This window comes from Rhipicephalus microplus, chromosome X (assembly GCF_043290135.1).
Source record: "Rhipicephalus microplus isolate Deutch F79 chromosome X, USDA_Rmic, whole genome shotgun sequence".
NCBI lineage: Eukaryota > Metazoa > Arthropoda > Arachnida > Ixodida > Ixodidae > Rhipicephalus > Rhipicephalus microplus.
Genome location: NC_134710.1, coordinates 40,793,457 through 40,814,277, shown reverse-complemented (window position 1 = coordinate 40,814,277; position 20,821 = coordinate 40,793,457). Strand labels below are relative to the sequence as shown.

At 45.6% G+C, this 20,821-nt stretch overlaps 1 protein-coding gene across 3 annotated transcripts in view; it reads left to right on the top strand.

Moving 5' to 3' along the window:
* trbd (ubiquitin thioesterase trabid) overlaps positions 1-20,821 on the top strand; it is a 159,757-nt gene that overhangs the window by 85,623 nt on the left and 53,313 nt on the right. For all 3 annotated transcript variants that reach the window (XM_037426842.2, XM_075876278.1, XM_075876279.1), the window contains exon 8: positions 11,459-11,657. In XM_037426842.2, the coding sequence (XP_037282739.2) occupies positions 11,459-11,657 (199 nt within the window). The remainder of the gene's footprint in view (positions 1-11,458; positions 11,658-20,821) is intronic.

The following is a 20,821-nucleotide window of genomic DNA, read 5'->3' as shown; positions in this document are numbered from 1 at the left end:
TAGTTTTCCCGATGAGACATTGGGGAACAATACCTTGGGGACCTTGCTGAAGGTTGGGGGCTAGGCGACCTATACCTCCCTGTGGTCGTTTTGGTGTCATTGGAAGCCACTTCAGCTTTGACGACTCGACAGGTATTCTTTAATTTTGAAGGGACACTCACCGTTTTGTGGTTGAGGTGCATTGACAGGACAACCACGTAGTCTTGCCTGGCGGTAGTGGCATGTTCGGTAGAGGTGACCAGCCTCCCCACAGTGGTAACAAAGCGGTATCCTGTCAGGAGTGCGCCAAACATCGTTCTTCCCGAGTCTCCTCTTGGGCGTTGGCTGCAGGGTGCTCGGCGGCATCGGGTGCTGCATAGGTGTAGCCGCCGCGATATCTGCACATCCTGGAGATCCTCGCAGTAGCACATCGGCATACATCATTCTCGTCTGCTGTTGTAGTGGCAGTTCTGGCTGTGCATTGCTCGAAGGTTCGCGTACCACCTGCCTGACCTCCTCACGGATCACGTCGGCCAGAGACGAAAGCATTTGAGCGTTCTGGTCAAGGTGCTGCTTCTGGAGCTCTTCTCGCACAGCATACCGCACCAGCTCGTGTAGTGCTTCCAGGCCGTTACTGAAGACTGGTGGCAACATGTCCAAGGAAGTGATGATCGCATCCCGGTTGTATAACCTTGCTTACTGTTGTAGCGTCCTTTCCATCGTAGTCGCCTCGGAATGAAACTCGGCGACAGTGTGCGGCGAGCTCTGAATTAGTCCGGCAAAGGTTCTTGCTTCACGCCTCGCATCAAATGACGCAGCTTCCTGTCTTCGCTCATATTTGGATCCGCTCAGCAGAATAGGCGAGACATGTCTTCCACACACATGGCGTCTTCCACATACATGGCGACACTTTCGTTATTTCACTGATTTCTTGTCTGGAGCACAGCTTCAGCTCTCTCTTTGCAGTCTGTGTTTGGGAAAGCAGCGAGCAGCTCCCGTCTAAAGTCATCCCACGACCGGAAGGCAGCTTCTTGGTTTTCATACCACGTTCGTGCGCTATCTTCCAGCACGAAGTAAACACTTCCAAGCTTGCGCTCTTCCCCATATCCGTTAGCCTTTGCGACGCGTTCAAAGTGTTCAGGCCAGTCCTCTGCGTCCTCGTAGCTTTTGGCGGCTTTGGTAGCATTGGCTGGTTCACTAGAATGTTGGCTGGAGTGATCTGAGCTGTCATGTCAGTTGCATACCTGTTCACAGCCGTTGAGGTTCTAAGAGAAGTTGATAAATGTGAAAATTCAGGACCCTCACCACGTAGGCGCCGACTGCAGCGCTGATGAACAGGTGTCAGCTCGTTGGGCCCAAATCGCTGTGGTTCTGGACTGTGCTCCGTCACTCGAGAGGGGTTTGGCAGTGCACTCAGCACTTTCACCAAATTTGTAACGCACAGTTCAATGAACACTTTTAATAGACTAACGTAGCCAGGGCGAACTTGTGCCCGAGAATAATAACACAGCTAGAACAAAATCTCCTGGTTGTCCCAAAGATTCACTTCTGCCTCTTCCTCCACGTTCTTCTTTTTTTCCAACACAGGCCGCGCGCAGCTGGGCCCCGCAGGCTCGTGCGCCGCAAACCATCCGGTGGGCATAAGTATTGACTAGCGCGCGTAACTTAAAGTCACATTCTGTCAGTATGCTCAAAAACAGAAAAAGTACATATTTCTGAAGCAAGGTCTACCACTAAGTGAAGAAGTGGCAAAGAGCTGAATTACTTTCAGTATTTTGGCACGTTCTTGTCAAGGGGAGATGCTGCTGCAAAAGAAAAAAGTTTCATATAGTACTGTAAAAATGGGCCTTGAAACTTTTTGGGCCTTGGGAAATCCATCAGCTTTTCCAGAATTCCATGGAACTCCTAGATTTTTTAGGTAAATTTAATGTGAACAAAATACAACGAGTGTGGAAAGGAAGGAGAGAAGGTAGATGAGTAGTGGCGCTTCATGAGGTGCGCAACCTCAGTAATGCTACTACACTGTCCTGTTATCTTTTATCTCAAAAGTGTGGAACTCGTGATAACAGACATAGAAGGACGCAGGTTCTCTACACTTCCTTCCATTTCTACCTCGAGCCACTCTATGAGTCCGTTAAAGGTGCCGAAAACGTTTTCGAAAAATTTTCAACTACGTGCATATTCAGAATCCTGGCCGTCCATTCAATACTATACTTCGACCTGTGTCATTATCTGGGTTCATGTAGTAGCTATAAAAGCACAATATCGATTCCCTGTGCACGTTCCCCTCAACTGTACAGCTGAGGTCACTTAAGTTAGCCAATGAAAAGTCTCTGTCGTTGACAAAACATGGCGACGCAGCAATGTTTGTCAAGTCATAATTGACTCAAGTTCATAGCATCATACTGTTTCGATTGTGGTGCTGTAAAGCTGGTACAAACACTCTTTTCACTTTGATAACTTCTGCAGCACTGTCTGTTGATGCCTACGGTAGACATAGCAAGGACTAAGCCACCCAAAACACGCCGTAAAAGACAACCTGACGCAACCAGTAAGAAAAACACATGCTGCAGCTGATTTAGACAACTGTGAATTCCAGATCGCGTGCTGCGCTGTGATACTTGGCTCGCATGTTCTCAGGAGCCTCTACTACCGATAGGCAGCGTTTTCTGACCATGCTCAAAAAGTGTTGCAGGGCCTCTTTAAGAAATTTTGTGTGGAGTGTCGCAAGTACACGACTAATTTGCATGATAATCATAATCCTATTTTGGGAATTTTAAAGTTTTCAGAAGTACCTCGCTTTCTTCTACTAGTGTATTATTGTGTGATTACTAGAGACCGGATTTCAGGCAAATGTCTGTTTTGTCCTTTGCATTCCTGTCATGCCACTTTGATATGTGAGCATGAATTAAAAATCAAGAAGGGCGTCTGTAATGTTTTTATAGAACCTATAAATGCTTCATTTTAGTGTTTATGCCTAAATGGCAATAGGTGTCTATAAATACCTATCTATAAATTTGGGGGCTATATGAACACCATATAAGCACAAATTTTGTTTCCAAGTGCAGTTTGAGAACTTTATTCGTGTTATTGGACCATGTTGCCCTTTCGGAACTCTATGAGGTTCAACCTATGCTCTAGTCCAACCATCGTCTCAAAACACCCGCTAGCAGCACTAAAATGGAATGCATCGGCCACCATACACCACTGTGCCAACCTGACGCGGAAAGTTGGCAGATCAGTGGTTGTGGAGAAGAAATGGCATTATTTATGCAACTCTAATTAAGAGCACGTCTGGGCATCTGCAGGGGAATGGGGAGAGGAAAACTAGGGTAGGAAGGAGAGAGAAGAGTGGGGTGTCCACCACGTCAGAGGATGTGGTAGTAATTCGATGGTGGACACTTTGTAGCGTATACTACCTGGTGTATTCAAGAAATTAACCACCCTGAAGACCTGAATGTGGTGGTGGGAAGGAAACAAGAGGTCACTCTGTGCAGCCGCAGCAAGATGGAGAACGAATGCGACACTGTGAAGTGGCATCACGGGAGAGTCTAGATGAAACAAAAGACAAATGTGATGTATAGGTGGCTTTTTTTGTGTTCATAATTTTTTTTTTCTTAAAAGGCTTCTAACCAGGTCACGGAAGGTATTGCAGTAGACACTGGGAAGTGTGGCGTCCGAATGAAGAGAGTTGTACCACGATAATTTTTTAAGTTGGTTCATTACGAGGTTTGGAGCCATGATGTGCTGAGGCGATCTTGAAGCCTTTGCCATTCAACTCGTGTAGTCTTCGCAAGCTAAATTTCTTCCCAGCCCCATTCAGTGACATGACGCAGCCGCATCAACATGTCATGCACACTCATGGCCATGTGCACATGACGTGCCTGAGCCAGCTCCTGCACGCCATTGGTGGTGTGTAGTTTCGGCGTTCTTTGTAGCATATTCTGCCTGTTCCTGGGGATTGGATCCCTCAGTGCGCATACGCTTGGAGAGGCTGAGCCTGATGATGTATCCTTATCACAGTGATCCCACTCCTGCGCCAACTGTGCCAAAGTGCGCCAAATCAGATTTGCGGCACCATCCAGATAATATCAACGGAAATTGTGCCAAGCTGTGCCAAAGTAGGATTTGGGAGTATCTATCATCAGCAATAGCCACGCCAGGGCGTCAGTACATGTGCACCTTGTTCTTGGGGCCACCAAATTCGCAATCACGTACTTGCTTATATTGGCTGAATAAACTGCGGTTGTACGTGCATTCTAAAATTCATGGTGCTATGCTTAGTGCTGACGCAACTTTGTTGTGCAAGTCCGCTTAGCGGCGAAACACCTTCACTGCAGGGGTTCGTGGCATCTAGTCTAATCGGTAGCGTGAAACTGTGGTGGTGATTCATTGGCGGATGTCGTCCACTGCAGAAACGCTGCTTATAGTTCGTTTGAAGAGTTGCGCGACATCCAATAAACCAATTGTCACCAATAACTACACGTGTGCCGCCAGAATGTCAATCATGTCTATGCCTGGACATCGTGATCTAATTTTTCGTGCTTCGCGTCCTTAGATGAACACGTAAATTATGGTAACGCGTTGACACCTTTCCTCTAATATACTTTATGCGTAGATCATCATACAGAAGAACTTTTTCGTAATTCCTTCCACCAGCAGATCTGCGTTTATAATCGCTGTGGCGGTGAAAGCCCCTAAAAGAACTTGCCTTTTCTGACTCGAGGCTGCTAGGGTCTGAATCGATAGTTCTTGCGTGCTTTCTTTTTAAATGTCATCTGAACTTGAACTTGAACTTTATTTCGCATCTATACATTGTACAGATAACAGGGACACAGACAAAAAGCCACATTACGGCTTGACGAGGTCTGTGCCCCCTTTTTTTTTTCGCAACAAACAGTTGGCGGGCAAGATCAAAAATGCAATGCAAGAACAGATTCATGTACACACACGCACAGTAAGAAATAGAGATAATTTAAAACACTTGCATCCGAAAACAATGAACTAATTTATATACAAAGTTTGAAACGCGTCGCTATACACCGTCAACACAAAAATACAGAAAAATACATAGTAAACATACGAGCATAAGAAGTATTCACTAATGAATATACAAAAGTTCAAAAACGCTTCGCCTTGTACTTTTAACATAAAATGCATGTTCATTTAAAACACAATAGCGAATAAGATGTATGATCGGCACATCCAGATTCTTCGGGAGGGGAAATATGGCAGTTAATGAAGAGAGTTTAGCAAAGATGGTAAGGCATGACTTAGCATTTGTTTTCCATAATTTGTTCTACAATGTGGAACATGCCAGGTTTCTTTGTGACGTGTACTGAACGTGCTTGAATTTAATGGGAGCCTTGACAATTGCTCTAGAAAACCCATGCTATTCTTTCTTTCTATTAAAAACCGTTTTTGCAAAATTGTATTGTACACTGCCTTTAATGGTATGATATTTGACTGGTCAAAAATAGGGTCCGTGTGTGCATCGAATGGAGCATTTAAAATCGTTCGAACGGCTTTCTTTTGCAAAAGGAATAAAATGTTGATGTTTGAGCTGGTTGTGTTGCCCCATACGAGATGACAATAATTGATATGTGATAGAAAAAGAGAATTATAAAGTAAGAGCTTCACTTTCAATGGCAGCAAGAGGCGTAATCTTATTAGTATACCTGTGACTCGAGCAAGCTTATTGGCAATAGTGTTGACATGTTCATTCCATAACATGTTTTCCTGAAAAATGACGCCTAAACTTTTGACTGAAGGTACTACTTCTATCCCGGAAGTTCCTATCTGGAGACATCCATGGACTACTTGTTTTTTATTCTTTGGTTGAAAAAGCACGCTTTTTGTTTTGGCAGCATTAATAGTTAGCGAGTTTGATAAACTCCATTTGTTTATTTGTTCTAGAGTATCATTGGCAGTGCTGATGAGTTCGGCAACGTTTCTAGAAGTGATAAATAAACTAGTGTCGTCCGCATAGATAACAAATCGCGCCGTAGTCTTAATATTCGTTAAATCATTTATATAAATGTTGAACAATAGTGGTCCAAGTATGCTCCCTTGCGGGACCCCAGCACGTATCGGTAAATTTTTTGAATAGTGATTGCCTATAACAACAGTTTGATACCTATACTGCAGATAACTTCTAATTAATTTCAGAAATGTTCCTCTAAAGCCGTAAATATCAAGTTTTGTTAGTAAAGTGTTGTGATTGATGGTATCGAAGGCCTTTGAAAAATCAATGAATATGCCAAGGGTAACCAAATTTTCTTCAAAGCCTTGCAGAATTATTTCTTTTTGGGTCAATAATGCTAATTCAGTTGAGCGACCTTTTCTAAATCCAAATTGAAAATCTGTAAGAAGATTGTGCTTGTTACAGAATGAGGTTATTCTTACATTTATCAGCTTCTCGAGACATTTAGAAAAAATAGGCAGAATTGATATTGGTCTATAGTTCGAGAACTTGTTTTTGTCGCCAGATTTGAAAAGTGCTGTTACCTTCGCGATTTGCATGCGTCTTGGAAATGTGCCGTTCGCCAGCGAAAGATTGTACACGTGCTCCAAGACAGGACCGATTAGATCTAGTACATGCTTTGCTGGGCGAATCTGCAGGTCATCGATATCGCAGCTTTTACTATTCCGAATACTGCGAAACATGCTTTGTATCTCTTGATTGTCTGTCGGGTTTAGGAATGCACTGTGAACGATTTTGGGTTTTAAATATTTTATGCATTGGGGATCATAGGAGCTATTAACAAGCGACACAAAATAGTTGTTAAAAGCGTCAGCTAAGGCCGTGCCTGAAATGAGCTCACTGTCTACTGTTAATTCCTCTAGATTATCTGCCTGTTGGTTTCCATGCAGTAAACTATTTAGCTTTCTCAATGTGACATCGGTTCGCATTATCGTTTCGGCAGGGAACAATTTCTCGAAGTACTGTGTCTTTGCTGCCCTTAGGATCTCATTTATAAAAGCATGCCTCCTGGTTGGAGCAGCCGCAATTTGGTTTTAATATGCACAGCTATAGTGAGGCCATTGCTGGTGGCTCTGGTGTCGGAAGGTTTGTGGAGCGGCTACGTCTTGTTACACGCTCGCCTCTCGCTATTCAAATAGCTGACAGTTAAAAAAAAAAATTAACATGACGGCATCGCATTTATTGCTTCGTTTTGAAGGGAGGAGTAAAGGGCAGACTGCTGCGTTGCTTGAAGTAGCTGGTGCGCGCTATCTCGAGGCATAATGAGACTGCCCGTTGACTTTCTGTGCTACTAGCATCTGCTTCGCATTTAGATAACTGACAGCACGAAAGCTTCGACAACTAGAGTGATCATTGTCCCTTCAGCCAGCAATTTTTCGAGTTACGCAATGTAGGATCTAAATTAAGATACAATTTGTTAGTTTCACTTATGCTTTTAGGATTGAATGCAATACCAACAAATTGTATTGTTATAACAAATAATAAGGCTTGACGTCATTCATGAGAAGCGCTAGCAGCAGGGTTGTCATTTCTAAGGTCCGTTCACTCACAAAAACTTGTACGCTCGGTCTTCGATATCCGTGACTTGGGTGACTAGAGATCTCCGAAACATCTCTTGCACGCCGATGCCTGTACAGATAAAATCAGACTTGTCTAGAGTGCACCAGCTCCTGCTGGTGTTTTCTTCAGAAATATGTAAAGATAGACGACGTAATACTACTAAACATGGTCGTACTGCGTGTTAGGCCCTTGTGCTGTATTGTAAGCATCAATGGTAGCTTGTAGCTAATGTGAAATAGAAGCCGCATACCAGTGTGATTCCATCTGTACAGCACGAACGGCACGTACGAGTGGACCTCCGAAATGGCGCGACGATGGTGTGGCCGCCTTGCGATCAAGGCTCAGTGCATACTCTTATATGGTCGCTCTAGAAAGCGAAGCACTTTTTGCACAGTCTCTTCGCGCGTTGAGAGTACAGGGTAGAAGGGTATACCAGTCGTAAATAGCGCGTGTGCCAGTGATCACACCCTTGAAGTCAAAGCTCATAACAACCCCCTCCCCCCCCCCCCCCCCCTCCTCGTGTTCTTAGTTCGATTATTCTTGTCCCTTGGACAGAGGAGGTGCATTTTTTTTTTGCTTGTAACAATTGATGGGAGGCCTGTCACGTGGGTTGATGTTATCGCATCCGTCCTCAGTACAAAGGAGATAGGTCGGCTCTTATCTCTTCTTCAGACAGTTCGTCGCCCCCACTCCCGCGCTTTTACCCGCTTGTAAAACATGATGCGCCGGAGGATGTTATCGATTGGGACATAACACAAAACATGACGGTTAGTGGCGTAAAAAACAAAATGGATCTTACCTTCGAGTTGTCATAGGCATATGCATAAAGTACCCTGTGAGATATTTTAAAGACGATAGCCTTTCTTGGGGACCTTCGTCGCAAAAACTTTGGTATGTCTGTCTGTACGTTTGTCTGTTTGTCCACCATTACCGCAAACCGGGTACTCTAAACGGCAACAGCCGATATCCCGAACGGCTGACCCTATCAGTAGCGCCCACCAATGTTGCTCAATAATTGGCGTTCATACGTGTGCGATTGTCAATTAAAAAGCAATTATTGCGCATATCTGTGGTATCATAACAACACGTATATATTCTGCATGTTCGTCTTTTACTAGAAAAGGCATACATAAGCAATACTAAGGACCGTAGCGCTTATTACGCTGCGCTGACCATGTAACGCTTGCACAAAGAAGCGAGTGTTTCAAACGTTTTGCTAAGACGACACGGTGTTGGCACCTACTCATCGCCTTGCGTTCTAAACCTTATCACCTCTGAGGTGGGCGCGCACGTCTCAGGGCCACGCGCTTTGTTTTCCAAAAAACTGCCAGATGGCGCTCATGTCTCACGTGCGACATGACTTGATGCGCTCGTTCGCCTCCACTGCACGCTCGAGGCACTCTAACGCAGCCCCTCCGAAATATCATTCATCGATTTTCTTGTGCAAAACATCAAATAAATGTTTTGTTCACTCTCTCCACACGCAAGACTATCGTCTTTCGATGACATTTGCAGATTACATGCAGATACGGGGCCAATTTTTTATGCACTGCTTTCTAGAGGACACGGTAGGGGGTGTTTGGAGTATTAACTGAATGCCCTAGCGACATAAAATATTGCTGCAAAAGAAAAATGTAGTTTTTTAAATTGTGTAGTTTCAGCACAGAGATAGAGCCAGAGGAGGTTGGCTTTCTGAGACTAGCGGAATGACGTCATATTACGCCCAGCAGTCTAATCAGTTGTTAAGAAAAAGAACCTTTTTTTTTAAATTCTTCAATTCATCTTAGGGAAATGTGCTTGGGACTGTGTGAGTCTCTAGCATTGTACGGCACAGTGTTTATCTATCATATCTGCTGATAACCACATAGGTGTATCTATATTGTTGTTTTATGAAGTAAAATTTTATTCAACCAGTATTCTGTTTATTTGCTACAGAAATAATCACTGAACAAGTTTCTCCAGAATGCTCAACAACATGACACTATTATTTTTGCATCATCAACTGAAATAGGGAGTGCTTCTAAGATGATTGACTCCATGAAATGCAATGAATCTAAATATTTCTAGCTCTTGACAAGAGCCTCAGAATAATTTTTCTTGTTTTTGAATGTAAATGAAACTTGCTTCTCCTCCAGGATTTAAAGTTAGCTGTTCCAGATTGCTCCAAAATAGAAAATTTCGCTGCTCCAAAATGCTCCAAAATGGAAAATTTTGCTGCTTCAAAGTGCTACAAATAAAAATTTTAGTGCTGTAAAGTGCTTCAAAATGAAAATTTTGCTGCTGCGAAAATTGCTCCAAATTGGAAGACCTCGGTTGGCATCACTGTTATCATGATACATCGCGTCGCATCACGGGAACTGCTGTTAGAGATGATGCCCCAAAATACGCCGAGTGTTGCAAGTATTGGTGCTGGTACAATGTGGGAATGGCGTGAAGACGAACACATGCAAATGGAGGCCAATCAGTCTGGTATCTCACTGCGATCCGAAGTAAGAAAAAAAAAGTATGCACATTTTGTCTGTGTTTCATTATTTCCCTTAGCTTTATATTCATTTATTCAAGCAAAAGATTACACAAATCACACATGTCGCTTTTGATGTTTCTCTCAGTGTCACATGCTACTGTGAGCGACGCCAGAGCACCAATGCCTATGTAGAGGAGTGTTGTAAGCGCCTTGTAGTATGTCGCCCTCTTCATTTTGGGGCACTCTACCGCGAGAAGGGGAAATGGCCTTCAGTTGCACTTGTTGTACCGTGGCATGTGGCGTTGAAAATCTTGGCAGACGGGATTGTGAGCGCCCAGTTCATGCATACACTTATCCACCCGAAATACTCAGTCCTGCTTAGGGGCCTTTGATATTTTCCACCGGTAAGAGAGAAATACCTGGCTAATACGAGGCATCCCTCCCTTTTGGTCTTTTAGTGGTTTCACTATCTCGTTCTGTGTGGCCTTTTTCATACATGCTGGTTAAAGAGGGACCCAGTAGTGTGTTGATTTTATGGTGGACGCTTGACTTGCCATAAAAGGAGAGACCATATTTTGAGAACCGTGTGGGAAAAACTGCTATTGAATAGGAATGTTCAATTGTTAACGCCTTTGTGCTATAATAAACAATGACATTTCTGCTTTGCTGTCGTAGGTATATGCTGTGAACATCTTTGTGTGAAATATTTTAAACTAAGGTGAAGATTTATTGTGCCTATATTTTCATTTTTTGAGGCCTAAATGGAGTTTTATTTGCCTATTTTTTATGTCTAAAATGCATTCTTTTAATGCCTAGAAGAAAAGTTTAATATCCAGGATGTAAATAAAACTCTTTTGTGAAATAACCATATATTTATTGAGATGTCTTTTGATTTATCAATAAGGTGGAGAAGAAGGAATAAACTTAATTTTTTTTATCACACCCTTGTTGCTGTAAATAAAATGCAATGTATATGCAACCGTGACTAAAATTATGCAGACTATTGCTGTCCGTATACTTTTGCCGTCTGCACAGTCTAGTGGCAAACTGTCTAGTGAAAAAAGCATTTCTCTGGCGAATTCCATCAAAGAAGTGCAATCAACAGCAGACAGCTCGCCACTAAACGGCACAGACAGTGATTGATTGCAACACATGCTCCCGTGATCCGTTTGCTTTTGTTCACTGGTATATGTGTTGACACTGATCTGAGTTTTCGCCTCTTTTTTGTTATATTTATTCTTTCATTGGTAGGAAACAGTCAATTTATTTTTCAGGGAATACATGTTGGGTCATAATGGACAAACAGTTCTAGCGTAAGGATATGTACCCTATGCATAGATGATCCTTTGTGCAGCACCTGCATGGAGAGCCCCGTAACGTTGCAAACTCTATTGATTTTTTTTATGCAAAATATTTTCGCCATTTTTTTTTGCTTGGGTGGAAATTAATACGTTTTCTTTTTTCTTGCCCAGAACTTGAAGAAGATTCAGCCATCATCAACTGGAGCCTGGAGCTTACCGAGACGTTGGGCTCCAGGCTGTACGCCCTCTGGAATCGCAGTGCTGGCAACTGTCTTCTAGACTCCGCACTACAAGCCACCTGGGGTGTGTTTGATCGGGACAACTCGCTGCGGCGAGTTCTTGGAGACAGCTTGTGCGAGGCTGCCTCTGTGTGAGTACTGGTCCATCCTCTTTTTGTGGTTGAATATTATATACAGTCGAAACCCGCAATAATGAAATCGCCAGGAAAACCGAACAATTTCGTTTTTGCGAGAATTTCGTTGCCATGAGTGTGAGACATAAAAACAGTGATACAGCCAGCAGAACGTAAGTTTATTGCCAGAAGTCGGTCAACTTACTTTGGTGACCCTTGCCATGCAACAACTTCAAAGCTCTCTCTTCACACTGAAAAAAGGGGTCCATTGCTACGTCGTCGTCATGTGCACCAAAGAAGGAGCGAAGGGTGTCCAGTGCATCCAAAACAGCCCGCAGGTTGGGTTTCTCTGCGTGCGTCTCTTCTTGGTCCCCGGTGTCGTCGGCTTCGTGCACGCTTTCGATAATGGCCTCGTCCGTCACTTCCTCGTAAATGACTACGTCGTCATCGGCGCGAACGAACGCATCAACAGTGAGTTCATCTAGGGTGTCGATGTCGATGGCTCGAAGTTCCCCCCAGGCGTTGGTTAGGGATAGAGGCACTGCACTGCCACCATTCGCGCCGTCGAGTGCGCCTTCGTCCAAATCTTTGTCTGGTGAGGCCGAAGCGCAATCCGTGCATGATGCTTGCACGGTCGTGGTGAAGCTTGCGTGCTTGAAGCAGTTCTAAATCGGCAACGGAGATGTTGCAACCCATGCGGCGGCCACTGCCACCATCTCGAAAGCCATGCACAAGTTGACGTCGGTGGGACGCTTGTGCTGGAGGTTGAGTAGCAGACGCTGGATCAACCTCTCCCTGTAAGCACACTTGACGCTTCGAATCACGCCTTGGTCGAGCGGCTGCAGAGCGGAAGGGCAGTTCAGTGGAAAAAAAGCCAAGCGCATGTTCGTGAGCTCCGTCTCGTCGATGTGGTGGGCGTTACAGTTGTCTAAAAAAAGGGCCACTGACCTGCCTGCCTTGTGCATGTCAGCATCGAACGCCTTGACCCAGCTGGAAAAAAGAGCCCGAGACATCCACGCCTTCTTGTTTGCGATGTACTGAACGGGCAGTGAGCGGTGGTTGCCTTAGAAGCAGCGGGGCAAAATGCTAGCACCGGTGCAAAAATGCTAGCACCGTAAATGACATAATAGGGGTGGCGAGAGGGAGGCATACATAGACATGATAGGGAGGGGGGCTCTGCGACTAACCCTCGCCCCCCCCCCCCCCCCCCTCCCTGAATGGGAACCCTGTACACGCTTGTGTACGTGATTAATGCACACTACATTTAGTGTGCAGTTAGTCGCGTTCCTGGCAGGTTCTCGGCATGTGTACGTATTAACGAGGTTTTACTGAAGATCTTTGTGTGTGCCTGTGTGGGCTGCTATGAACTTCATGTTGCAGCTATAGCTAGTTAGTACAATATCCTTCACTATCTTATGTCACCGCTTCTGTACACAATCCTATTTTGTTTATTCGTGCTTATTTGTAGACTTGCTGCTACTGTATAAATGAATACGTAAACTGGGGGAAGATTGCACTAATTAAAGCTAAATTTTCTTTCTCTGTGTGTGTCATGGAAAGCTCGTGCGTGCTCCGAACACCAAGATAGTTCCTCCAAAAGCAGATTTTGCCTGCTCCAATGACTGCTCAAAATGCTGTAAGGCATTCCCACCACTGACAAGCACTCTGTACACTTCAGGCTTCATAATGCAACATGTAGTGTATAGCATGGTAAAAGCGTACATTGCCATCGGGCATCAGATCTTGTGATTATCATAAGGACTTTGTGACTTTAAGCGGGCCACCCATTACAAAAGGCACACTCATTACTGTGCGTGTTTCCTTAAGTACACGTAATGGGTGCACAGCAAGTTCGAACGAAGAATACAGTATTAGAACAAAGAATACAATATTTGAATTTGCTATGAATCGAATTTGAAATATTGAAAATTTTGAAGTATTCGCAATGAATGAATAGGTGTATACAGTCCAATCTCGATAATTCGAACTCGAAGGGGCCCTAAAATTTGTTCGAATTAAAAGAAGTTCAAATTAATGAAGGCTAAATAAACCAAGGGCTCTCCATGCAGTAGCGCATGTGCATTGAGCTAACACACGAGGGGGAAGTTTCAGAAGACTTAAATTTATTCACAAATCACAGGACATGTGTTATTAATTGAAGTAATCGGTGATGCGCGTCTGTACTCATTTGCCTTGTAGCGAGTCAATGAATTTTGCACGCAGCTTGCAAAGAATTTCTGCTTCGGCTCCAGCATTCTCTCATTCTCCTGGCAAGAGAAGTTGCGCGCGGAAATGTCCAGCGCCGACACTTTCTAAAGACGGTGACAGCAACGACTGCGTAGTCTCTACGCTAAGCAGTCGCAGTATTCCAGTACGTGACGAGAAAGAAGGAGCGTCTTCACGCGGAGAGAGGCAGATCGGCCTTTGAGAGAAAACCAGCACTCCATGGCAGCTTTTTTTTTTTTGCTCTCTTCGCGCGCATCGTTGAAAGGAGAACGGTTACGTGGCAGGGACGGGAAAGAAGGGGGAAGCGTGGCACGGGTGCGTGAGAGACCCCTTCCCTCAACGCGCAGAGCCGTGCTGCCGCAAGGGGCAAAGGCTGCAGAAGATAGTGCCTTTTTCGTTTCCTTCAACCACACATTCATTCAACCCAGCGACAGCTTGTTTTTTTTTTTCCTCCCTCTCTTCGCATGTTGGAAGAAGGGTCTTTACGTGGCAGGGCCGAAAAAAAAAAAGGGAGAAGCGTGACACAGGCACGTCGCAAATTGGCATTTGAGAGAGAGCAATCATTCCATTGTTTAGACGATGGCGTTCCAGACACTGTGATCAGACTCAACTCCGTCTTTAAGGTATAAGGCAAAAAACACTTGTTTATTTAACTGCGTTCGGAAGCGCTCTGCTGTCACTTGAGCGTCCCCGCGTCCCTCGCTCGCGCTCTTCTTCTTCTTCGTTTCCTTGTCCCAGCCCAGAACGTGAAAAATAATCAACATTCCCGGCCGCGCAAAGTTAAACACATAGTTCAAGTGGGTACAGTCTTTGTATCGGCCTGATCGCAAGGTGACCGCCTTGCAACTTGATCTTGCAAGAACGAATGACACCGTCTGCACTGCGGTACACTTCCGTGACCCTTGCAAGCTTCTATAGCTGGCGTGGAGTGTTGTCCGCATGCACGAGAACGATGTCCCCTTGCTTCAATGCTGTATTTGATTTCGTGTCGGCAAAGTGTGCAGATCGTAATTGCAACAGGTATTCTTTTTGCCAACGCTTCCAAAAACTTTCAACCAGCAGCTTCCTGTAGTTGCGTCTGCGTATGGCGTCTGATCGTTTGGAATTACTGTTGACTTCGTCAGCGGTCGCATACGGTATGGAAGTCAATCTTCGTCCAAGGAGAAGTTCGGCTGGCGTCAAAGTGCAAGGTTCTCCTGCATCTGTCTCGATGAAAGTCAGAGGCCTAGAGTTTACGACTGCTTCTACCTCCGCCAGCACTGTCGATATTTCTTCGTAGTTCAGACGAGCTTTGCCGATAATTTTTCGCAGCGGAAGCTTCACTGATCGTACAAGGCGCTCCCACCATCCACCCCACCAAGGAGCATTTGGTGCTATAAACTTCCACGAAATGCCGTTGGTGCTGAGGTGACCAGCGACGTCCTCTTCAGAGAACATTCGGTTTAGCCGCTTTATGTCTGCCGATGTCTTGTGAAAGCTTCGTGCGTTGTCAGAATAGATCACCCTAGGTAATCCTCTCCGAGCTGCAAATCGTCGTAGGCACAGCAGGAAAGCCTCGGATGTCATTTCCGAGACAAGCTCGAGATGCACGGCTCTAGATACGGCGCACGTAAAAAGTGCAACGTAGCACTTCGTGTCCCCTTTCTCCGTGCGTGCATACAGAGGGCCCGCGAAGTCGACTCCTACAACTTCGAACGGGTTCGTTGGTGTCACTCGATGACTTGTTCACGGAGCAGTCTCAGCAGTTCCTGGGCCCGCACTGAAACGCTTGCATATATTGCAGCCATGCAGCACTCTTTTTACCAAAGAGCGAGCTCGACAAATCCAGTAGCGTTCCCGAGCCTGCGTAAGTGTATCTCTAACTCCTCCATGTAAGACTTGAAGATGGGCTCTGTTTGCCAAAAGTGTCGAAAAGTGGTGACTTGACGGCATTATGATTGGGTGCTTGACATCTTGTGTGGAATGTATGAGGGATAAACGGCCTCCAACCCGAAGAATTCCGTCTTTGTCTATGTAAGGGCGTAGTTCAGCGATTCGAGATGTAGACTCGACTGGTTGGCCGTTGGTCAAAGTGGTGAGTTCTTCAAGAAAGCCTTGCTCTTGTGTACATTTTATCCAATACTGTTCAGCGTTCAGGATTTCTGTTGCCACGAGATGTCCTGTATGATTACTTCTTTTTCTGCATCGGTCAGTAAATCTGAAAATCCACGCAGCGACTCTGAGTAGCTGTTGAAGCCTGCTGTACCGTTGAATATCAATCATCGGAACTGAGAAGCGTGTCATTAGTGCGACGTGGACTGTTGTAACTTCACCTTGGGTGGCTTCCGCTATGTCTAGTTCACAGAACTGTAGGGGCCATTCAGACATCGGTTTAGTTAGCCACTCGGGACCATGCCACCATTTCGAGCTGCACAGCAGTCTTTCAAGCGTCGCGCCACGTGTGAGTAGTTCAGCCGGGTTGTCCGTTCCAGGACAGTATTTCCACTTCGATGGATCTGTAGTGCACCTAATTTCATTGACTCTGTTGGCTATGAACTGTTTCCACTTTTTGACGTCACCTTTTATCCATGACAACACACTGGCGGAATCTGTCCACATCGTGTAGTCAACTTGAACATTCCTCAAAGCCCTTTTCACGTATGCCAACATTCTTGAGCCGATTAAGGCAGCCAGCAGCTCCAATCGCGGCAGCGTTGTCTCCTTAATGGGTGCTACACGGGACTTCGCAATCAACAGTATCGGCTTCTCAGGACTTGATACGACGTATATCGCTGTTCCGTATGCCGCTGGACTGGCATCGCAGAAAACATGTTCTTGAAGCACATTGGTCTTCCTTGCTCCGCCGCCCAGATAGCGAGGAACGACGACGTCTTGCAGTTGCGGCAGCTGGATGACCCAATCATTCCATTCTTTTTGCAGGTCATTGGGTAGGACTTTATCCCAGCCAATTCCTCGTATCCACAGTCTCTGAAACAATATTCGTATGGCAATAGTATATGGTCCTACAAATCCCAACGGGTCAAATATTCTTGATGCTGACTGCAAGACAAATCGTTTTGTACCCGTCTGTGCTGTCAAAAACCAGAGTAGGTTTTCAACCGAAAAGTTGAATTCATCCTTTGCAGGATTCCAAACCAAACCCAGGACCTTGACCGACGTCTCGTGAAGAACGGCCATCTCATTACTAGTAGATTCCACTTAATTTTCAAGCGTGCGCATCAAATTTGCTGAATTTGTTGTCCATTTTCGCAATGTCATGCCGGCCGATTTCATTATTGTGCGCGCTTCTCGGCATAGTTTAGCGGCTTCCTCTTCTGTGTCGGCACCAGTGACTAAGTCATCCACGTAAAACGACTCGGCAAGAGTTTGCGCTGTTTGTGCCATGACAGCCGGTGCTCTTTTCACGTGTTAGAGAATAGTAGCTGCGAGCAAAAATGGGCTACATGTAGCTCCAAAAGGCACTCGTGTCATCCTCCACTCTTGCAGCTTTCCCTTGGATAAATCTCCTTCTGCAAACCAGATAAAGCGGAAAGCGTCTCTGTCGTCCTCCCGAATCGCAATTTAAAGGAATGCCTTTCTATGTCTGCGATAACTGCCACCGGGTGCGCTCTGAAGCGTAGCAGAATTTGCACGAGGTCTTGGTATAAGTTGTCTCCCTTTTGAAGGCAGTCATTAAGGGACTTGAATCCCTTGGCATGTGACGAAGCGTCAAACACCACTCTCATTTTCGTCGTCAGTGCTTGTTCACGCATGACTTCCTTGTGCGGCATGTAATATAATTTCGTCACCTCTGCAGGTACGTCACTGACTACTTCGGCGTGTCCTGCCCTCAAGTACTCCCTTATGGTATGGTCATACGTTTCGAGCAGTCCTTTTCTGGAGTTGAGACGGTTGACAAGCTTGTCCAGTCGAGTAACGGCTACTTGCCTGTTGCTTGCAAGCTCGAAATTATCCTTCCAAGGGAGGGTCACTTCATATCTTCCGTTTTTGAAGCTAATCGTTTGCTCAAAATGCCTCATGGTGTTGCTCATTTCAGGTGGCTTGTTTATCGTGTCCGTAATTCCTATGTTTTCAAGTTCCCAAAAGGAGCGCAGTATCTCGTCGGAATCGGTAGCTTGGGCTTTTAGCACGCACACCATCATTTGTGAAGTAGTTGGGTGGGACACCAAGTGCGATGTGCTTCCCTGGAAGGTCCATCCAAGCTTGGAGTTCAGTGTGATCAATGATTCGTTGCCTTCGCACCGTGAAACTTCGCCGGTCAACACTTTCGACATCTGATCGGACCCGATAAGTACGCTGATGCCACCCTTAGTTATGATAGATGGATGTTGGAGCTCATCGGCAACATCGTTTCCCAGCTTCTTGAAAGACGCAACGAAGGCTACGTCCATTGCAGTCTCTGCGATGTCTTGGCAGATGCTTGGGATCTCTATTGCAGTTAAGACTATTTCCGCGTCGGAAAACTGGCTTCGCAGTCGTAGTTCTACTATGCGACGCTTCTTAGCCTCTTGGTCCGATGTATTTGCGAAAGTATTGAAGGCTATTCGAGTTGCTCCCACGCTTTTCAGCTTGAGGTGCTTGGACAGATCTTCAGTTACGAAAGTCCTCTGACTGCCACCATCGAAAACGCCTCGTATGTAGCGGCAGGTGTCATCATTCATGGCCCATGCTCTGAAAGTCTGAAGAAAAACGGAAGTGGTAGAGTCTTCCTTGACGGGTCTTCTTCCAAGTGATGCACAGACTGTCGTAGTTTTTTCGTAGTTCTTGTTAGCATAGTCTGACTTTCGCGAACACCTATCGGGATCGCACATGCTTGTAGCGTGTCGAGCTTGGCATTTGGAGCAGAAAATTCTTTTTGCAGTCCCGTGCCCGATGTCCTTTGGTGGTGCAGCGGAAACACCTTTTGTCGTTGGAAAGCAGTTCCTTCTTCTGCGTCAGTGACAAGTCAGCTGTGCAGGCTTCCGATCCGTGATGGCTGGACGAGCAGAATACGCAGTTGTCCGTTTTTTCTCGTACTGAGTTGCTGTGAAGCACAGATGACGTCGGTTTCCCACGCCGAGAGTACGTCGACTGACTGGCCACGGGGAGTGTTCCATGTTCTCGTCCTTTGGCATCCTTAAAATCACTCTTCTCCAGGCTTTCCAGCTCGATACACAGGAAGTTGAGCACACGGTCCAGTCCCACGGGTGTAGCTTCAGCTCTCAAGTCATATGCCAACTGGACGGCACATGATCGATGATACTGCACGACTATATCCCGTGGAAGAGCACGCAGTAGGATGTCGCAGAGCATTGACGAAAATGGCGACTTGTGCACACCCAAAGTCTCTAAGCCTCGGATATTCACGAGAACTTGGTCGTACAAGCTGCGTAGCGCTTTGGTGTCAGTCGATGAACGGACAGGGCTTAACATCCGTAGCTTGGCAAAATATTCTTGCTCCAGGCGCGTCTTGTCTCCAAATCGCTTCTGTAGCATTTTGATGGCGTCACTGTAGCAACTTTCAGTCGTCGGAAGGCCCGCAATTGCTGATGCAGCGTCTCCTTTAAGATACAGTCGCAGGTAATGAAGCTTCTCTGTGGCAGTGATGCGATTGTTACTATGAACAATTTGGTAAAATTGTTCCCAAAATTCGGTCCACTTGCATATATCTCCAAAAAAAGGAGCTATTGTCAGCTTAGGCAATTTAACTCCAGTTCCATCTGATGGTGCTACGACTGTCTGGGAAACTGTTTCTTGAGTTCCGGTCGATGTCCTTAGCATGCGATCTTTCTTGCTGAGAATCTCGGCGAGAATGCGCGTAGCAACGTCCTCGTATTGTAAGACAGCGTTATACTCGACCTCGAACTCCTCGTCGGGTATATGCGGCTCAATCTCGTTGTTCAGGTTTTTAAGCTCTTCGTTATTAGCCTTCAGCCTCTCATATATGGAGTTGAGCTGGTCATAGGAGGCAGAGTCGTTAGCGAGGAGCTCACTTGCCTCGTTTATAATCCTCGTGTTCCGTGCTCGCCGCGACGTCCGCTTCGACTTCAGTCGCTCCATGCCGCTGCAGTTGACTGGTAGCCGTCCGTAGGGTCCTGGTTTTCAATCCCGGTTCTCAATCCCGGTTCTTCGGCACCAATGTTTAGACGATGGCGTTCCAGACACTGCGATCAGACTCAACTCCGTCTTTAAGGTATAAGGCAAAAAACACTTGTTTATTTAACTGCGTTCGGAAGCGCTCTGCTGTCACTTGAGCGTCCCCGCGTCCCTCGCTCGTGCTCTTCTTCTTCTTCGTTTCCTTGTCCCAGCCCAGAACGTGAAAAATAATCAACACCATCGCAGCCTTTTCTTTCCTTTTCATTTCCTTCGCGCTCAGCATTGAGGTGTCGCAGCTGCTGCCGCGGGATTGGGCCGGCGGCTGAGAGCATTTTCGGAGCACGGTGTGTTCGAATTAACCGTCGCAAGTGCTTGCGTATTCGAATTACCAGGCATTTTCGCCCATTGGAATACACATAGTTTTGACGGGACCTTATCATGAGTTCGAATTAACTGGAAGTTCAAATTAAGCGTGTTCAAATTAATGAGATTCGACTGTATAAGGTGGTCTCACTGCTATAGAGGGGTGATAAGCTTTGAAAACGCCTAATAAAATGTATGTTTGTAACTACCTGTAAAGGTGGTTTCACTGTACTGATGTAATGCTAAGCCTGGAAAACACATACTCAGGGGAATTTTACGCTGTTGCGAAGCCACACATTAAGGTGAAACGGTCTAATTTTAGTAAATTTTAAAACAGGTTATCACTTGAAATTTGCCGAAAGTCAAATCCTGCTACTATTCAAAGTTGTTTTCACTTCTTTTGAAATAATGTGCAGGTAAGTTGGGTTGTGACAGACATGCTCAGTTTTCTTTATTATATGTGATATGTACCTTTAGAACCAAGTCGCTATTTGCACAAGGCTAGCTTCTAGATTTAG